The sequence below is a fragment of the Sphaerodactylus townsendi genome, linkage group LG12 (assembly GCF_021028975.2).
Source record: "Sphaerodactylus townsendi isolate TG3544 linkage group LG12, MPM_Stown_v2.3, whole genome shotgun sequence".
NCBI classification, from domain to species: Eukaryota; Metazoa; Chordata; class Lepidosauria; order Squamata; family Sphaerodactylidae; genus Sphaerodactylus; species Sphaerodactylus townsendi.
Genome location: NC_059436.1, coordinates 56,699,031 through 56,719,753, shown reverse-complemented (window position 1 = coordinate 56,719,753; position 20,723 = coordinate 56,699,031). Strand labels below are relative to the sequence as shown.

Below are 20,723 nucleotides of genomic sequence, written 5' to 3'. Positions count from 1 at the left end.
GACCGCTGGGGTGGTTCCCAACAGCTCCAGGAAAGCCTTCCAAAACTTAGATATGAATTGGGGACTGCGGTCGGATACCACCTTGTCGGGAGAGGAGTGTAGGCGATAGATATGTTGGATAAACAACCGGGCCAGTTTAGGCGCTGACGGGATGGTGGTGCAAGGAATGAAATGCGCCTGTTTAGAAAAAAGATCCACCACCACCCATAAAACAGTGTTCCCGTGGCTTTCCGGCAAATCGGTTATGAAATCCATGGAAATAACCTGCCAGGGTCGAGATGCAACTGGAAGGGGTTTTAATAACCCATGCAGCTTTCCCGGAATCGACTTGGCTTTCGCACAGACGGAACACCCTTTGATATACGTTTCAATGTCTTTGCGCATGGAGCGCCACCAGAACTGTCGGCGGGCCAGATGCAACGTTTTCAAAAACCCGAAATGTCCAGCCTGACGGGCATCATGACACATTTCGAGAACCTGCTTCCGGAGAGCAGGGGGGACATACCAACACCCTCCCCGTTTCCAAACACCACCCTCTAAACGCAGTTGTGGAAGTCCTCCTTCCCCTCGCGACCGACAGGTCCACGGAGCCCCGCCTCCCCTTGAAACCCCTGGAGGAAGGGGAGACTCGATGTTAAAGGGATGGTCGAAGGGGAGGAGCTGCTGTGAGTTTGTGATCGGGTGACAGCTAATCCCAGCTGGGAGGGAGAGAGAATGGTGCGCGGGATGTCTCGTAGCGAAGTTTCCCCCCCTCCCCGGGGAGGCGAGACAGCGCATCAGCCAGTTTATTACTTTTACCAGGGAAGAAATGGACTGTGAAAGAGAACCTGGAGAAAAAATCAGCCCAACGCAATTGTTTTGCAGACATTTTGAGTGGAGTGGACAGGGCAGCCAGATTTTTGTGATCTGACCAGACCTGGAAAGGGTGTTTGGCTCCTTCTAGCCAATGGCGCCAAACACTCAATGCAGCTTTGATAGCTGCGGTCTCCTTATCCCCCACAGTCCAATTTAGTTCAGATTCACAACTACGTTTAGAGGGGGGTGTTTGGAAACGGGGAGGGTGTTGGTATGTCCCCCCTGGGTTGGCTAACGCGGTTAAAATGGTAATGGGAGCACTGCCTTCACTCACCGCATCCGGAGTAGGGCTAATGTCCTCGGGTGCTGCTGACAGGCAGAGCGCTACATCCCCGTCTTCGAAAACTTCCTCGATGGCGGCTTTAGACGATCCTTGAGGCGGCGGACCTGATTTGCGTGGAGGCTTGGCCGCCACGGTGCGTGTAGTCGGAATTTGGGGTTTTTGCTTCCTCGGGCAGTTGGCAGCCAGGTGGCCAGGTCCCCCGCAGTAAAGGCACAATCCCAGGCGGCGACGACGTTCCGAAGTGGTTTCAGCTGCGACGGCAGGAGTTGATTTGCGAGTACTTGGTGTTGGTGTTGTGGCAGGTTTTGGGCGCGGACAGCCATCTGCTTGGTAGCGCCAAAGACCGGCAGCAGCTTAACTTGTGATCCCCAGTTCGATCCATTCGGCTACTGTCCGCGGGATTCGGATGAGGATAACTGTTTCGCGCAGTTTGATGTCCATGCCTTCGAAAAAGTACTCACATTTCATGCGTTCCGGCCAATCTGGAGGGAGTTTACTGGCCGCTGCACGAAATTCCCGAGCATATTCAGCGAAAGAACGGTTACCTTGCTGGATGGTTTTACTGTAACGTATAGCAACGTTTTCTGCATCAGGGTCTTGGAAACGAAGGCGCAACGCCTGGAGGAACCCCCCCACTGTGCGAGTGTCGTCAGCCTGTAATTCGTAGAGGGTAACAAACCATTCAGCCGCTACGCCATCCAGTACTGATCCAATGTCTCGGACTTTCTCACGTTCAGACCGATATAAATCATCATACTCTTGCATATGGGCATCGAGTTGTAAGATGAAGTAGGGGAGTTTCGATGCAGTCCCGTCAAAACGAGCTGGGATGGGAGGTCTGTAAACTCCTCTCTCAACAGCTCGAGGTACGTGTTGAGGTTGTTGCTGTAGGTAGCCTGGTTGCTGCAAGGGGTAAAGTGGCGGGGCTGGAGGAACTGGGAGAGGCTGAGGCGCCCTGGGTTGGGGGGCCGCTGGAACCGGGCCTCGAAGTACCGTGCCTCCGGCGGGGAGGGAAACTGTAGGCGCCCGGGAAAAGGTGTGGGCGCTGTCTGGAGCCCTTGCTAGTGTAGCCCGCTGTCTTCGCAAATCCTGTTCTAGGTCGGCCAACTCTCTTTCCTTACGTGTTAAGGCGTCCTGGTGCGCATGCAAGGCCGCCCTTTCACGATCCAATTTAACTCGTTCATCTCGTTGTATGGCTGTGGTCAGATCATTCTGTGTTTGGATGGCCCTGATGCTTTCGCGTTGGCGTTGTAAATCCATTTTTGATTGATCCAGTACTTTGTCATGAACTGTCAGATTTTGCTGGAACTGTTGACGCAACACTTCTCTTTCGCGATCCAACTCCATTTGGATTTCCTCATGCAGCTGTTACTTCTCCGCACGGTCCCGTTGCAGATTTTCACGCTCCTCTTCCAGGGAGTTCAGCTACCATGCTCCCCAGGCAAGTTCATGGCTTCTTTACCAGGGCCACTTCATCGTCCCAATTTTCCTTCGAGGGCATTGGGAACGGGTTAGGGTCGGGATTAAGTTCCACCTCAGACGGACTTCTTTCGATTCCTCCGACCGCTCCACGGAGCTCTTCCATCCGCTCACCTGCTCCCGGCTCTGGAGCCGCAGTTTTAGTACGGAACCCTCTACCGATCATCGATCCGACCCGCGTCATTGTTCCAGCCTCAGCCGTAGTCTTAGGATGCTCTCGGTAACTATGCCACTGCTGCTCTTTGGGAATATCATCGTAAAGTATACTTTGTCTAGAGAATCTTTTCAATGGATTCCTGGGTGTCAGCTATGGATGGTTGTCAGTCCCAGTTCCTCAGGGGACTAGTAGTTGCATTTGGGGTTTGTAATCCACCTTTCGTTGTTGGAGGGAAACGAATCGGGAAAGTGCGACAGGCGCCCGATCCATGGATAATGCACCAAACGCTTTCATGTAACTCCACGCTGATCGGACCCACCTTGTTCATCCCAATGAAACAAGCGGGCAAACTTGTACTGTCTCTGGGTCTGGAGAGAGTCACCAGAGAAAATCGGGCCATCCCCATCTCCTAGATCCTTCGGAATCTGGAAGGGAAGGCTCGAAGCCCTATATAGACCGGCTATCGTGCCTTCCACACATGGTCAAGCATACTCAATCTCTGCATGTCGAAACACCAGAGATCCACTTCAAGGTAACAGTGAAGGTTAAAAAGTGATTCCTGTCATAATGTAAGGAATTCCAAAGAGCAGAAATAAAAGGCTTTTGGACGTAAGACCGTTTATTCAGACATCTTAGAAAGCACACACACACGACATGACAGGAATGAGACCTCCCGCCCAAACTACAGGTTATAACGTACTCAATCCCTTCCCCCTCCCTGAGCCATCCAGGCCCATCTCATGGGAACGGAATGCTCATCTTGGACAGCAAGATAAGCCGTCCACCAAGGTTGTTGCCGCCGATTCTGGCTCGCCGCCCAGGTGGGAGCATTCTGTCAAGGCCAGCTGGCTGGGAGAGAAACAGGCAGAACTGCCATCCTTACACTCTGTGCCCTGTCCACTTCACTGATCACGTTGGGGACGATGGCAACATTCAGCGAGTCGTCGAGTATCGCCCCATAGGCTATAATGTTCTCACCGAACTCCATAAAGCAATACGGGACGTGGGGATCACAAGCCCCTATGTGAGAGGCATGCTGGAAGCGGTCATGCGGAATCACCTAATGGTTCCGGAGGACTGGAAAACAACCTTCCACATGCTCTTGAAACCTGCGCAGTATGTATGAATGAAATGAGGAACTTAAACCCTGTTGCACCCCCAGTAAGTCCATGAAGGCCTTCCAGAACTTTGCCACAAAATAAAGGCCTTCCAGAACTTTGAATCCTTTGGTTCCAGATTGTTTTAGCTGTAGCGGAATGAAGCTGATAAACATGCTGGGCAATGGGCAACTGCTTCAACGCCACAAAATGGGCTTGCTTGGCAAAAAGATCTACTACCGTATATCACAGTTCTTTTCTGGCTAGTTGGCAGATCAGTAATGAAATCCATGGAGATCACCTCCCAGGGTCTAGAGGGCGTCTCTAATGGCTTCAATAACCCAAAGGGTTTACCAGGAGCTTTCTTGGCCATCCTTTTAACACACATGTCCACATTTTTCTGCATGGACCTCCACCAGATCTGGCTCCTTAGCAAATGCAAAGTATTGACAAAGTCAAAAGTCCTGCCAACTTGGCATCATGGCAACCAAAGAGAACTTAGCCACATGCCTTCTTTGATATGTATACCCAGTCACCACACCACCATAGTCCATTCCTCTGGGCTTCAAAACCATTTATGGGCTTCAAAACCCCCTCAGTGCCGCAGTGGTTAAGAGCAGGTGTACTCTAATCTGGAGGAACCAGGTTTGATTCCCAGCTCTGCCGCTTGAGCTGTGGAGGTTTATCTGGGGAATTCAGATTAGCCTTGTGCACTCCAGCACATGCCAGCTGGGTGACCTTGGGCTAGTCACAGTTCTTCTGAGCTCTCTCTTTCCCTTAGTTCTTATGAGCTTGCTCTCTCCCACCTACCTCACAGGGTGTTTGTTGTGGGCGTGTGGGGTGGGAGAAGGGAGATTGTCGGCCCCTTTGAGTCGCCTTACAAGAGAGAAAGGGAGGAGACAAACCCAACTCTTCTCCCTTCCTTCAGCACCTGTAATGAAGTCTCATCTATTTTCCTTTTGTGAGGGGGGTTAATCTCAGGAGTTGGGGTCACTGTACCCCCTCCCCTGGCTTGACTACAGACAGTTACCCCCAATCCAAGTTGCTTTTGAGAAAACACAGATGCCACCACCTCCTCCCTCATGCTTTCGTGCCGAGGTAGGCAAAACAAAACATCAGCTACAAAATCACAGCTGCCTGGCAAGTATTTCAAGGTAAAGGTGAATTTAGAAAAAAAAAATCAGCCCACCGGAGTTGCTTGGCATCCAGGCAGCAGGGATCTTTAAGTGCTTCCAGGTTTTTATGATCAGTCCAAACTTCAAACAGGCAAGTCTAACCACCGCCTCCAGGCTGCTAGGGCCGCTTTAATGGCACCAGTTTCCCCCCCCCCCCATACTGCCCAATTACACTCAGCCTCAGTGAATTTATGGGAAAGGTGCAACCACTCAACATCCCCTTTCTGCAGCAGAATGGCTCCCATGGCCACGTCACTGCCATCTACCTAAATCATAAAGGGTTTAGTGAGGTCAGCATGGCGAAGGACAGGCTCACTAGCAAATAGCTTTTTCGGGTTATCAGTCACCTGCTGGCAACTCTCTGTCCAAACCAACTAGGTCCCGGGATCCTTGACCTTCTCACCCTTTTCCTGAGTTTTCAAGAGATCCGTTGGGGGAGGGCAGCTTCAGCGAACCTGGGGATGAAATCTCTAGGCACATTGCAAAATCCTAGGAAGGTTTGTAATTGTCTCTGAGTTGTGGGAGCCTCCCAGGCTAATACATCTTGTACTTTACTGGGGTCTATTTCCAGGCCCTTCCCAAATACCCTATAGCTCAGGAAATCCAATTTATCCTTGTGAAATTCACATTTAGACAACTTTGCAAAAAGAAAAGCATCTCTCAGTTTGCTCAGCACTTCACGAACCAGAGCCCCGTGCTCTTCCATGGTCTTAGTACAAATCAACACATCGTCCAAATAGACCACCACTCCCTTATAAAGATGATCATATAGAACTTCATTAATTAAATGCATAAATACTCCTGGGGCACCACTGAGGCCAAAGGGCATCACATTATATCTGTAGCCACCTACTGGGCAATTGAATGTGATTTTCCACTCATCTCTGGATTTTATCCTTATATGAAAATAAGTTTCCCTCAAATCCAGTTTAGTGAAAATCCTCCCCTCAGCCAAGCAAGCCAACAAGTCTTTAGTAAGAGGGAAGGGATACCAGTTGGTAGTTGAAATAGCATTCAAACTCTGGTAGTCTGTACTTAGCCTCAAATGCCCATATTTTTTCTTCCTGAAAAGAGCTCCCATGGCAGACGTGAAAGGCTCCATGAATCCTCTTTTCAGGTTCTGGTCTACGAATTTCCACAGTGTCTCCAACTCTTTGGGGCTCATGGAATAAATTTTCCCTTTTGACAATTTCTCTCCCTCTACCAACTCAATCTCACAATCAGCTGCCCGATAGAAAAGTTGAGAGTCACATTCTTTTTCTTTGAATACCTCTTGCAAGATTCTGTACAGTTCCAGAATGGATATTAACTCCTCCTGAGTCAAACCCACTAGCTCGGCCTCAGCTTAGGTATCCCCCACCCCTTGCTTTCAAGCATCTCCCAGGATTGACTTACACGCAGTGGGAAGCTGAACCGTAAGGTAGCTTGACTGCATTTGATCTCAGGGTCACGTCTGGCCAATCAAGTCAGACCCAAGATCAAATAGTACTTTGCTACTGGGGCCATGATGAATCCTATCCATTCCCAGTGGGCCCTCACTCCAGCAAGCAATAGGATGGTCAGCTTAGTGGCAAGCTCCATTCTCTGCCCATTCACTTGTTCAAAGTAAATTGGATTCTTCAAGTCCATTAACTGTAATCCTAGCCCCAGTGGCCACAGCAGGGTTAATTAAAGTCCACACCCAAAGTCAATTACTGCCCTCAGGGCCACCCCTGAATCTGAGAAGGATGTTTTTAAAGACACTTTCAGTTAAAAGGGGTCACTCACCCCCTTGTTGGCACCACTACTCGTGACCTGATCCTTGGAACCCTCTAGGTCAGGTCGGAGCTTCCCTGAGCTGGGTCAGACTGCTCCTCAGTCCTCCCTTCAGCAGAATTCTCACTTTCAGTGTTGGAGATGGGGCTTTTCACCACCAGCCCAGGCTGGGCACTTGGTTTCAGGCTTTTCCGCAGTCCCTTCTTTCCATCATCCTCCCCCCCTCCACACACACACACACACACACTTTTTGTGGGATTCCCACAGGGACATACGGCCATCAAGTGCCCCTCGCCTCCACAGCGGAGTCATAATCCCAGACGCCTATGTCATTCATGCTCCGTCTTAGTGGAGGGGGTGTCTTGTGCCTCCAGGCCGAGGGCAGCTGCTCACTTCCCTGCTGGGGCTATGCTGACGGCTGGCACACTCTCCCCTCTGCAGTTGCATTCATTCCATGAGGGATGGGGGGTTGCCTTGCACAAGGACTCACTGTTGGACCTCTGGATCAAGGCCTCTTTGGAACAAATTCATGAGCATTGCTCTGGCCAGTCCTGCACTCTGCTGGCCAGCTTTCTGAACTCTGCTCCATACTTAACAACAAACTTGGCCCCCTGGTGCAGTCTCTAGAGTTGACTCCAAGCTTTCTCCTCAAAGCGGCCATGCAGAGCCAGCATAAATTGATCAAGTCAACCAGCCTGATCTACCAGGCAGCCCCCTACCCTCCCAACAGGCCTCCCACATATTGCACATGGCTAGCAATTCTCCATAAAGCCACTCACTTGAACCATAAAATAGGCCAGCCTATCTGGATCTCCCTCAAACGAGGCTTGCAGCTCACAGTTCAATTGGTGCGGGAGTGGCATTGCGGGGCCAGCGGGATGAGTGGTGGACTCCCAGGGCCCCCGGCCCCCGCCTGCGCGAAGCAGGTGGCTGGACTGCTCTTTGGGGCCTTTGTGCCCCCTGCATGGCAGCCCAGACATCTGCCAGGCGAGTTCTTCCATCTCTCTGCTGAGAATGCTCATCTCATGCCAGAGGGTCTCATTTTCAGCCTCCAGCTATTGGAATTCTAGGTTGCAGCTTTCTGCCTGGAATTGCTGCCTGGCTTCGAGGAATGAAGTGGACGTACCAGCCCGGCATTGTGCAGCTAGCCAGGAATAACAGGCTCCTCCATGTTGCAGCCAGTCCAACCTCGCTTATTTTTCAGGAGAAGGGTCTGGGAGGTTGTCACCCCTTCCAGAGGTATCATCAGGGTTTCCTCCCCCTGAAAGGTCATCCAGGTTCTGTTCTGTTCCTGTCTTGGTGCCCTGGTCACTGACCGTGTCACCTCCAATCAAGTCGGCATCCCCAAGAATAGTTGCAGGATGGGACTCTGAGGGGTAAACACGTAGAGGGAGTTCTGACAAACTGTCAAAATCCCAGACTTGATCAATAAAGAAATTGGTACTTTGAAAGCAGAATTCTTATTTATTGATGGCAAGTATAGAAAAGCTGTTGACTTGTATTGTCAGAGCAGAGCATATTAGAACAGGCAAAGCATTCCCCAGCATTAAGTCACATCAGACCCATAACCCTCCCCCCTTTTCTTCCCTGAGGCTGGAAAGATACTGTCCCACACTCACATGTACACACATTCCTCAAACAGTGAGAATTGAGATGAAAACACTGAGGCCATTTCCGCACGGACAATGCCGACGCACCCCCCTCCCCCCCGGGATTGTTCACACGGACGGTCCCGGCAGGGCGGCAGGCGGCGGCGCAGTCTTTACACAGGCTGTGCAGTCGCGGAATGCCATACCTCTTCTCCTGGCTTCCAGCGCGTCGCAGAGGCCAGGGGACACCCCCCACAGGCTGGAATGACGGCTCTGGAGTCGCAGGCCAGGGGGGCGTGTCCCCTGGCCTCTGCGACGTGCCGGAAGCCAGAAGGAGAGGTACAGCATTCCGCCACGATGGGGGGAAATGGCGCCTTCCAGCCGCTGCCGTTCGCACGACAGCAGTTGGAAGACGCTGCTTCCGAAAAACCTCTCTCAGGGAGCGAGGTTCAGAAGCAGCACCTTCGTGCCGCTCGGGGGTGGTGAGGTCGGCGCTGCCGCGATGCAGCAGCAGCAGCCATGTGAACCCCTCCCCAGGGACACAGTTTTTAGCATCCCTGGGTCGCTGTTATCCGCATGGGCGGAAACAGCCTGAGCTGCAACTCCCACTTCTCTCTCAGGCTCAGCTAAGGGCAGACTGGCACAGAGGGAGATGAAAGGTAAACATTCCCAGGGCTGCTTGAGCAGTAAGCATTCAGTAGAAAGAAATATGGCAGGACCCAGGCTAAGACATTAGAGGGTCATGACATTACCCAGGCTTCAGCTGCAGCTTTCTTGTAGGAGTTTGTGGGGTATGAGCTCAAGATTTTGTATGGGCTTTTGGGTTAGGTATTAACCTACACAATCTGTGTGAATGTCCAATGCCGCAAGGTAAAATTATTTATGAGGGACAACCTGTTTTGTTTTGTTTTTACTATCACCCGCCTTCTAAACAAAGGACTTCTAGTATGCCTTAAGTTCCTAGGAAAGAAACACAGCTTGAAAACTATCAGCCTCCAATGAAAACTAAGATATCTCACTCCAAAAATAAGTTCTCTTCCTCTACAGCTAGACTGTGAAAACTCACCATGAAGGGCCAGGGCCCAGAAAGCACAGCATGCGGATTCCGCCACTTTTCCATGCTGAAGATGCATGTGGAGGACTGCAGAGACAATCTCAATAGCACATTTCAGTGGGATTTCAGACACATCAGTGACTGTTTCAGTGGAAAAATAAAAGAAAGCCCATATTGACCAGGAAAAATACTAGAACACACTGACTAAATTTACATCTTGTAAATTTACATTTACATTGTGCCTCTTCCCAAAGGTCCTAGGTGAATTAAAAAATGAGCAAAATTATTAAATTCAAATTTTGAAGCCTTAACAAAGAGGGAAATACCCAGTCAGCCAGATCTTAGCATGACAAAAAGGTGCTAGAAATTTTCCAAAATATATTAGCCTCAATTCAGGGGCTAATATATTTACCCTCTTGTAAGGAATAATATATTTACCCTCTTGTAATTACCTTACATACTCGTGTTTAAGTCTACTTTTTCAGCACATTTTTTGTGCTGAAAAAAGCCCCTGTCGACTTATACACGAGTGAGTGGGTGGGGGGAACAGGTGGCGAGCGAAAAAAGGCTGGGAGCTGAGGGGTGTTTTTCTGCACCTGCTCCCTGCTATGTGGACACAAAGGCAGCTCCCAGGTAAGCCTTGGGCTGTTGCTTTGCTGCACTACTGGTGGCCAGTAGCTTCATTCACAGTGAATATTCAGTGAATAGGTGTGAATATTAAATTTATATGTTACAGAATTTTTGTTCAGGCCAGGAAGCTCCATGAATGCTAGGGAGCCATACTCATTGGGAAATCTGCACCATTGGAGCCCATGGTGGCAGGAATCCCCCACACACTCAGGGTGCCCTGGGGTGCAGCCACTGCCAGCACCTTTCTCGGCCCCCACCCAGTGTTTTTGGAAAGTAGGGGGGACTTCTGCCCAGCTGAGCTTGCAGACCTGCAAAAAAGACTTGCATTGGGGCAGCAGCTCCCATCACCACACAAGCATCTTCACTGTGTAATGATAAGCTATCCGTGTTGAAGGAGAACCTGTAGGGACTTTTTAAAAGGGGGATCCTGTTGAGCATCTTCCCTATGAAACTCTGAAGAGAAACCACTTCAGCCTCCTTCAGGTTTTAACAAACCACAATTGCACTAAGCAGCTGGTAGTACAATGTACTGAATATCTTATAACCAAAAAACAACAATCTTCAGAAACTTCAGCAATTGGAGGTACAACTTGTGTTTAGGTTTAATATGTACTCAGGACTTAATCAAACCCTTGATCCAGAGGCATTGCTGTGAATACAAACAAGTGACTAATTAGCATTCCCTTATACACCCAATAGTGAGACTTCTAGCACTGAGCTAATTTAGAGGATTATAGCTACACTGAGGATGTAAAAGTTGTCCTTACAGGTAAAAAGTTTTGTTTTGTGTATAGGTTAAAAGTTTTCCTTTGAGTATATGTTTCATAAATAATGTTTGTATCTATACTTGTGCAAATGATTTCCATTACAGAAAACAAGAGGATAATACTTTGTATAGCAGGAGCAACTTGCATGTAAATGACACAGCTTTCAATATTGTATTCATTCCAAAGGTATATATCAAATTAGTAATTAGACATTGATTCATTGTACTAGATTCCTGGTCTGAAGACTCATCGAAATCAGACTTTACTGGTAGTTGGTACAGGATCACCAAGACGTCTGAGTATTAGCCTGACAAAAGTCTTAGAAGACTATAGATATTGATGAAGTATTTTCTGTTATGGACTACTGTAACTTTTGAGTGTTCGTTTTTGAATGTTGTTCTTTGATGTTTGCCGAGAATGGTACCTAAGATGATTGAAAGAACACAGATGTTTTTATTATGTACTGAAGAAAACTTTATTTGTTATTTTTGGTTGTAAGATATTCATTACATTGTACTGCTAGCCATTTGGTGCAATTGTGGTTTGTTTTTACTCCTGTTGCTCCTGGCCAGTGGCGTATCTGCCAGAGAGACATGGGGGGTCAATTGACCCCGGGTGCCCCCCATTAGATCATGCGCCCCTTGGCCCGGCCCCACCAGGCTGCCTGGGACCACCACCACCGGCTCAGGTAAGTGGGGCGGAGGCGCCCAGGCAGGTGTTGCCCCGGGCACCACTCTCCCCCAGTATGCCTCTGCTCCTGGCCTGTTGTTTACGATGGGGGCTCCTTCAGGTTTTTGCAGCTGGTGGTCCCAAGGGTGGTCAAGTGATGAACACAAACATTTTCCAAGACTTAAGTGGTGGAAGTCTATAAATGGTTCTCCACCCACAGAAGCCAAAGCATCTGTTGGGCTCTTTTTCTGCATACCGTTTGCTACCAGACTCCAGATTACTCCACAGCAAGCAAGACAGATATCTTCGTTGTGAGCACAATTGCTCAGAATGGTCAGAACCTCTGAGAAGAGGCCATCTTTTCTCAGCATTTTTGCAACCTCGTCTGGTAAGCAAAGGAAAAGTGATAATTTAGTCTCTGGCTTGTATAGGAAAGCAATTGAAGATACATAATAAAAAACAATGAAGACTAGTAATGTGAACAGAGAACAAAGAACAAAGTAAATGCCCACATTTTTCAGAAGCTTCCCACTGTTCCCACTTTACTCACCCAGTTACATTTCTGATTTGCTGGTAGTCAGCAAAAACATAGCTAGAAATTCATTTTCAACATGACATCCTCTTTTGAACTGAGGAAAGTCAGAAGCAGTGGTGGGATTCAACAGGTTCGCACTACTTCGGCAGAACCGGTTGTTAAAATGGTGCTTGTAAACAATCAGTTGTTAAATGTATTGTCGAAGGCTTTCACGGCCGGAATCACTGGGGTGCTGTGTGGTTTCCGGGCTTTATGGCTGTGTTCTAGCAGCATTCTCTCCTGACGTTTCACCTGCATCTGTGGCTGGCATCTTCAGAGGGAAGGAAGGAAGGAACAAACTATGAAAATGAACAGAATTTGGCTGCAAGTGTTGAAAAACTCTAGAATCAAGACAGTGACTAATCAGCTCCACACAAACACAGGACAACTATAGACAATAGCAACCAAGGAAACAAAGACCAGGATACTTCTATTCAGATCCATTCACCTATTGACCTTGCTATCTTCATTGTCACTCCCAGGCTACAGACTTCTTTGTGACTCACATACCAGGTTGGTATGTGACCTGGTATTTTTGACCTCACAGCATATATACTCCACTTGCTTTCCATTCCTACTATCAGATCCTCTGAAGATGCCAGCCACAGATGCAGGCGAAACATCAGGAGAGAATGCTGCTAGAACACAGCCATACAGCCCGGAAACCACACAGCACCCCAATCAGTTGTTAAATTATTTGAATTCCCACCACCAGAACCGGTTGTTACAATTATTTGAATCCCACCACTGGTCAGAAGGGTGCGCTTCCATGCAAATGGAAACAAAGCAAAGGGCTCTACTGGCAGATTCCCCCTTTTGATTTAAAGTGACCCTTCAGTATCAACCAGAGCCTCTGCCTCCTCGACTGCAACTCCCACTTTGAGGAAGGGAGGTGAATGCCATCTGTTTTTTAGGGGGAGGGATTCAGGGTGTTATGGTAGTGTGGGGCCAGGACCGCGTCTCTGGTCCTACACAGCTGAATTAGTTTAAGACTAAATTAGAAAACACCCAAGAAGCAGTTTTGAAACAGAAGATAAATTTACTGGACAGCATAAGTATCTGACCAGGGTGTCCCCTTAAGGGTAAGAGGCACACCCTTGATACAAAGGGACCAATTTTTATAGACGCAAAAATACAGACGTCACACAATCATCATCATAAGATTTACGTACATAATCCATACCCCTTTCACGTGCTACAAGCATGTACTTTCAAATCCCATTGGATAGCTCTGTCTCGTTGTCACAATAAGACAGCCTCTTATTCTACGTGTATTCCAACGCTGCATGCTGTTAACTCATGGCCCTCTACCCATATGCAAAGGGCAGCAATAAAACTAGCTTGTTGTCTCCAAGAAAAACTTGTTTTCTTAGTTTTCTAAGTTTGCTCCCAGAGAGATATTTCCCCTTCAGGCAATGCAGGCTTGACATTCCTTTAGATCATAAAACTTCCCTTTCTCTCAGTTCGAAATGATTTTACCTTTAACAGATTAATACAAATATTGATTCTAACAATTATACCTTCAATTCTAAGACAATAGAATTATGATCAAATACAAGTAAATGTGAATCACTCATTATCATTTCTGTGTTCATTCAACATAAATAGAAAAACACTTTTTCCTTATTTAATTAATCACATTGATTTAGCTATCCCCTATTGCTGGTTCTAACCCAGAAAAACAAGGTTATAAACTTATATGGCTTCTGTCACATAGTAACCTGTAGTTACAAGACCTTAAAGATGTTTATCTGTAATGCAGGCTTCTGACCTGTTGGAGACAAGCAGACCTGCTGTCTCTTTACACAGAAACCATTTTGATTCTTCAGATCCTTGGTTCTAAACAGAATCCATATTCCTTGATTAAATACAAATTTTATACATTCTGGTCCATCTCCACAGTAGGAAGGGGGAAATGGTGCCTTTCCTTGTTGGGAAACTCCTAAGGCCAAGGGTTTCCTGGAAAGGACCCTGGTAACCCATCATCACCACTCAGGGCCTCGTGAGAACCTCTAGACCAGGGGTGTCAAATTCAATTGCACAGGGGCCCAAAACTCAAAGCACACTTTAGGTGGGGGGCCGAACAGGATAACCATTTATTGCCAGGCATGCAAACCCCCTCTGCTCCATGGAGAAGGCAGCCGCCTGTTCTGCTGGGCAGAGGGGATGGCGGCAGCGGCTCTCGCGTCGCACAAGCTGGCAACACCATGCTTGCAAACCCACTTTGCCCAACAGAGAAGGCAGCTGCCTGCTCCATTGGGCAGAGGGGGCGGCGGTGCCAGGCATGCAAACCCTCTGCCCCACAAAGAGGGCAGCTGCTCCACTGGCTCCGTTGGGCAGAGGGGACGGCAGCACCAGGTATGCAAACCCCCTCTGCCCCATGGGGAAGGCAGCTGCCTGTTTTGTTGAGCAGAGGGGGCGGCGGCCTGCCTGATGCTGCCGCTCTCGCGCCGCGCAAGCTGGGCGACACCATGCTTGCAAACCCTCTCTGCCCCACGGAAAAGGCCGCTTCCTGCTCCCTTGGGCAGAGAGGGGACTTGCCTGCCTGCTGCTGCTGCTATTGCTCCGCGCGTGCCGGCAATACCGGGCTTTCAAACCCTCTCTGCCCCACAGAGAGGGCAGCCGCCTGCTCCGTTGGGCAGAGAGGGGACGGCAGCAGCAGCCTGACTGGTGCTGCCAGCAGCACTAGGCATGCAAACCCCCTCTGCCCTACGGAGAGCAGCAGCTTTGTTACCGCACTGCTCAGGATAACACTTTCCGTTCCAGAGGTATCCCGCTCTCGGCAGCGCCCAGGAACCCAAGCAAGACCCGACAAGGCTTGGATAAATAAAAGTGATTTATTGAGATGCTGACCTAAGTGTCAGCACCTCCCTTCCGCACAAACACTGCGCTGCCTAGCAGCCTTACAACCCCTTAAGTACACTTTTCTCCCGTCGGGGGCCCGGGAGAACCAAAGACAGCCCACTACCATTCATTAACAAAATTCAAAACAACCAATCATTCATTTGCAACATGCAGGAACCAATCAGTGTCCGATAGGCATCCCCTTCTCAAGTTTCGCACCAGAGCAGGGCGAGGCGATGACGTGTCCACTGGCGGGAAAACACAAAGGCTTCCCCAGATGTCCGAAATCAGGAAGCAGAGAGAGATGACGAAAACCTCCTTATCTGCCGGTTGACTGGATTAGGCAGGGCGAGGCGCTTCAACTGAGGTCTCCTTTTGTCCGCGTGTATCAGGAACCTTTACACGTGAATAGGATGGGCCCAGGTGGAGCGGAGATGGCTCTCTGCCTTGGGCCAAGGAGGTTCCATGCAGTCACAGATACAAAGAAACTTACAAATCCTATTTCTACCTAATACAAACCAGTTTCTACCTAAATAAATACAAAACGGAATAAATCCTCCAATCGTTTTAATTCAGACATAGTCCAGGAGCGGGATTCTCTCCTGGCTCCGGCTTATCATTTCCCAACTTTCTGGAGCTTTCATGCCACTTGGCCATCATGGCATGGATACCGTGAACAATTGCGTAATAACCCGGAGAATTCGGGGAGGGCCCTGGAAGCACCGGGTAATCCAGGAGACGCCAGGAGCATAAGAGGGTCCTGGCGCAGACAGCCGAGGAGTATCGGGACCTTCTAAGAACACATCCATACACATACAAACAGAGCATCACAGTACACCTATAAAACCAGGGGAGAGATCACACATCGTAAACCCAACTAAAGAAGGGACAAAGAAGGGGTAGTCCAGGCACTTTCTGAAACGATCCGAATCGGGTGGCAGTATGAGGCGCGATGGAGGTATTCCCGGCAACCGGAGAGACCTGAAGGGCTGAGTTGAAACAAATACACTAAAGGCAGAAACGCCGGGTCTAGGATGGAAGTCTTTGATGTGAGGACCAGTAGGAAACGAGGGTCCGTTTCTGAACACAGTAGCCGGGCCTCGCTGCGAAGAGACGGGTTGCATCGCAGTTCGGCATCGTAAACCTAAACGCCACACACACACACGCTTCCAGTCCAGGGAATCTGCCATGCGCTGTGGTGAATCCTTTGGCACTCCGGGGCAACGCTGGGTAATGGGTCATCGTACATCGAAAACATCAGTGGAGGCTGCACCCCTTCTTCGACACTTCTGACGCCGGGGTGGCTGTCAACTGGCATGGCACCGCTTCTTCACATCTTTGGTAACGGCGAGGGTCAATGGCATCTTTCGCCAGGCTCCTCATCACCAGAGGCGAAGCGGCATCTATCCCAGGTCGCGATCTTCTCGGAGACATCCCAGCGCAGCGGGGCATGAACGCAAAACGCGGCTTGTCCAGATCTGTTGCTGTCAAAACTTTAGACCGAGTCCCAGTACGCTGGGCCGCCAAAAAGTCCATAATTTTATGAGGGGTGTAAAGTGCCTGGAGACCTCCCATGTAACTCGTTAAACAACCTTTGCATAGGGAAAACACTTAAACATTCGGTGAGAAACATACGGTAGAAGGGTAAGCCGGCAAACAGGCCGAGAAGAGGAGGAGGTGTCAGGACGGGGCAGAAATCCTTAGGGCGTATAAGCCTAGCGAAGGAGATGGCAGCGTCAATAGCTGAAATGCAAGTATTCCATAGTAAGTCTGGGCCTGCCTACCGACCAAGGGCTGGGCAGTAGGAATCATGGGTATGCATAGCTAATTACAGGCGAAAAGATGAATTCAAACCAGGTTTTCTCCGTACCCAGACCATGTCCTGTCGGGAGAGTGGCATGGGCCATGTGGGTGTCCAATAACAGTGTTGTAACCAGTTTCCAATTAAGTTTCTGATGGTGTCCACCGTATCTGTGAACATGCTCGCAGGAGAGGGGCAAAAGACTCAGAGATACCAGCCAAGCATATGCAATACGACTGGTAGCCATCATCGTCCTACATGCCGCTCCCTGCGCAGCATATTGCACAGTAGGATTGGCTTTTAACTGTAAATATGTCGATATGTAAATAGGCCACCTGTACATAGTTCTAGGGAGTGACCCCGCTAAGGTCCTCCCGCCTTTGGTTGTGAAAAGGAAGAATGAAATCCAACGAAAACCCCCCACCAGGGATTGGTCCAAACCGAAAACAGGCCAACCCAACCCACCAGTGTGTTCCCCTTCCTTTGCATGAATGGTGCTGTTATGGTGGAAAAGGGCCAACCTGAAGACAGGGCTTGTAGAACTGAGCCAAAACAGAGTAGCCAGAAACAGAACGGAGAACCCTGGGCGCCCATGTGGCAAAATGGGTCCAGTGCTGGCACAGCTTTTCTCAACATTGCAAACAGAAAGATACACCCAAGCAAAAGAAGCAGCATAAACGTGAACTCCCTCCCCCCTTTCATCCTAGTGGCACCCTGAAACCAGTCCTTCCTTCCCCTTATATGGCTTTTGGCAGCAGCTGTGGCAATATTCCTAGCGCATTGTGGACATGCAAAGCTTTGTTCAGATCTGTTGCGCCCAACTGCGCCTTGGAAGGGAGGCTCCACTCTATGGCTAAGAGCTGAGGTGCCGGGGTTTGGCGAGTCTGAGCACGTGTCGGCCTTACAGTGGCTTCCCAGCGGGGGACTCACAGCCACTAGTCCCTTGTCTAAAGAATTAGCTGGAGCCTCAAAACTGAAAGTCTGTGTGTGCTCTGAGGCTGCAGCGTCTCTAAAAGGCCAAAAAAGGAAAAAACTGGCTGGTTGAAAACTGACTGGTTGGATCTGAGATATTGCATCCATTTTAAGTGTGGTCTGGATTCTCTCACCCCCCCTTTGGAGGCAATATCTCAGAAACAACACAAGGGCCCAGGCCCACCGAACCAAGAAGCGCAAAAATCCCAAAAAACCCGGGGACGCAAAAGGAGTAGGGAGACGAAGGGGCACAAGGGAAGCACGGAGGAGGCGAAGGGCCAGACCACCCAACCGCACACGCCAGGCCAGGGAGAGCGGCAAACCGACCCAAACCGCGAGGGCGAAAAAGGAAAACTGTCGCCGGGCCGGCCGAAAAACAGGGCTCGAGTGCGTTTCCAGAGCGAGGGCAGCGGGGGCAGGGGCAACAGGGGCCACGTTCCCCACACTAAAAACCACCCCCTCAGCTGTCTGCAGCTCACACGAAAACGGGGCTCGGGAGCACAGGGCAGAGCAAGGAGGCCCAGCAGCCCCAGATGTGAAGTCAGAGAGGGGACCGGTAGTAATAGGGGAGACCGGGCCAGCCCAAGGCAGCGGGAGGGATAGGGCTGCGGTCAAAACGGGCCGGGAATCCCACACACACACAGCCACCACCATCCTACACGCAGTAAGCACACAGCGGGCAACCACCGCCCCCTTCAGTGGACGGAGCGGGGCGCAAGAAGGGGAGGGATATAACATCATTCCCAAACTCAGCGGGCATGCATGCGAAAGGTCAGGCCGCAAAGCTCCTTCGCGACCGCTTTGAGTCGAGGGAACGAAGTCCGTGTCAGCGCTGAGTGGGCACTTCTGACGGACGCTTTGAGCAGGGGGGGGCAATACATCGGGACCGGGAGCCAGGTCCGCAGTCCGGAGGGCTGATTCTGTGACAGGGGCCGTTAGAGCAGGGCCGATGAGGGCCGGCGTCCCCTCCAATCCAGTTCCAAAAACCAACGAGCAGCCAGAGCGGGAGAATGAAAGGGAGGCGTTCAATTTCCTCGAGAGCAAGTCAGCTGCCCAAGAGTGAGACCGGGCAATTTCTCCATGTTAAGGGAAGGAATGCTCGACTGCCACTGGGCCGACAGAGACGGGGGTTGGATTGCGAAGGGGTAAACAAGCCGCAGCTCGCCACTAGCACCTATGACACGCACCTCCTCCCCCGTGTGTGGGAACGGGACAGTAGAATTCAGAACAGAGTAGGAGGCCCCCGTGTCGACCAACATGGGAATAGAGAGACCCCCCACCATGACAGGAAAAATCGGGTCGGAGGGGGATAGGGGGAGCGAGGTCATCAGGGGTGCCACAAGGCAATTGCCCTCCGACCAATGGGTCCGCAGAGGTGGCTCTAGCACCGATTCCAACACAGGCATCGGGTCTGCGGCCAGGTCTACCAGGGCGGATGAATCATCCGCCGGAACAGGGGGAAAAACAGGCTCAGGAAGAGACTCTTGCACATGTTCAGAGGCAACTGGAGGAGGGCCTGGTAACCTGTGGAGTGGCGTCAAACATGGGGGCTAATTCCAGGGACGGCGGGGAACACCCTGGGTGGGAGAGAGGTGCATTGGAAACCGGGGCCGCCTCCGAGACTGGGGAGGGCTGAAAGATCCCAACGACTCACCTCCAGGGGCTCCAGGAGCCGGAACAGGGACTTCAGTGGACGGGCTGGCGAAATTCCAGCCGCCGGGCTGGGTAAAGATTTTATGCAGAGGTGGCAAGACTCTCAGCTTGAGCCGCCCGCTGCTGGTCCCTAGTAGGGGAACGCCGAGGCGTATTGGAGCGCTCTCAACCTCGGAAAACGGGGAGAGCCGGCAGTTCGGTTCGAGCCCAAAGATCCCAGAGCCTGCCTGTCGCCCCGCCCTCCAGGTCCGGGCACTCCACTCCAAAACGGGGGGTTCCTGCGTGCTCTGGAAAAGGGACCCGGGCTGTCCTAGCAGAGGTTTGGGGTGGAGATTGGCGACGGGGTTCGGTAAGCGAGACTGGGGCCTGAAAACCGGAGCTGGGGTTGCCGGTAACTGTTGCTTTCACGTTGGTTGGGGTTGACGACTTCTCCGATGCCAACCTGGCAGCACACCCTCCCCCGGGCGCCCAGTGGCCATGTTGGTGGCAATAGTTGCTACACTGGTCTCTTGCCTAAAGGGGCATATTTGCGTGAAGCCGGGCGGTGGGCTGCGGGAGAGCCTTTGGTAACCCGGACTTCCCACCAAAATCCCGGGCTCTTCCCACCTCGCGGGTGGCCCGTAAGGCTCCCATTACTTCCTGCAAATGAATGCTGAATCTGCCCTCGAAGGCCGGGGTCGCTAGAGCATACCGGGGAGTCCTTAAGCATTCCCACAAGACGATTCAAAACCAGGGACCCTCATTATTAGTGCTCACCGCTGCCTGTAAGGCCCCCACCAGCTGGCGTGGGCGATAGTCTCCTTCGCCTTCTTCCTTCGTGATCCTGTGCCATCTCTTCTCGCTCAAAATATACAGTATTGGCCGTTTTTAGGAGATCAGCCGGATCCTTAAGGGTATTATCCGGGATCCGATTCAACTTCTTTCTAATATCCGGGGCACTCCCTCCGATGAACACGCTATTGATTAGGGCGGTAAACAGGGTCAGCGGGATCCACCCGTGTCCATTTACGACACTCGGAACGAATGCGTTCCATAAAGGCGGCGGGTGACTCATCCTTATTCTGAGCTAGCTGGTGGAGTTTGGACAGATCATGGCGGCGTGGGGCGCCATTTCGGAGACCCGAAATTATAAAGCGTCGATAGTTCCCCAATTTATCCCGGTCCGCCTCCCTGTTCACATCCCACCCCGGGTCTAACTCGGGGAACACCTCAGCCAACGTGGCGGGGTGCGCTCCTTCCTGATGGTCATCTACATATTGGGTGGCTGTAAGGAATTCCATGGACAGTGAAAGAGAAACGAGAAAAGAAATCGGCCCAATGAAGTTGTTTCGCGGACATCTTGAGGGGGGTGGAGAGGGCGGCCAAGTTC

The 20,723-nt window shown here is 50.7% G+C and overlaps 1 protein-coding gene across 1 annotated transcript in view; it reads right to left on the bottom strand.

The window, feature by feature from the left end:
• Window positions 1-20,723, bottom strand: part of STKLD1 (serine/threonine kinase like domain containing 1) — a 91,738-nt gene that overhangs the window by 11,695 nt on the left and 59,320 nt on the right. Inside the window, exons 13-14 of the mRNA XM_048513298.1 lie at window positions 11,767-11,895; window positions 9,457-9,585 (exon numbers count right to left, since the gene is read on the bottom strand). Of these exons, the coding sequence (XP_048369255.1) occupies window positions 9,457-9,585; window positions 11,767-11,895 (258 nt within the window). The remainder of the gene's footprint in view (window positions 1-9,456; window positions 9,586-11,766; window positions 11,896-20,723) is intronic.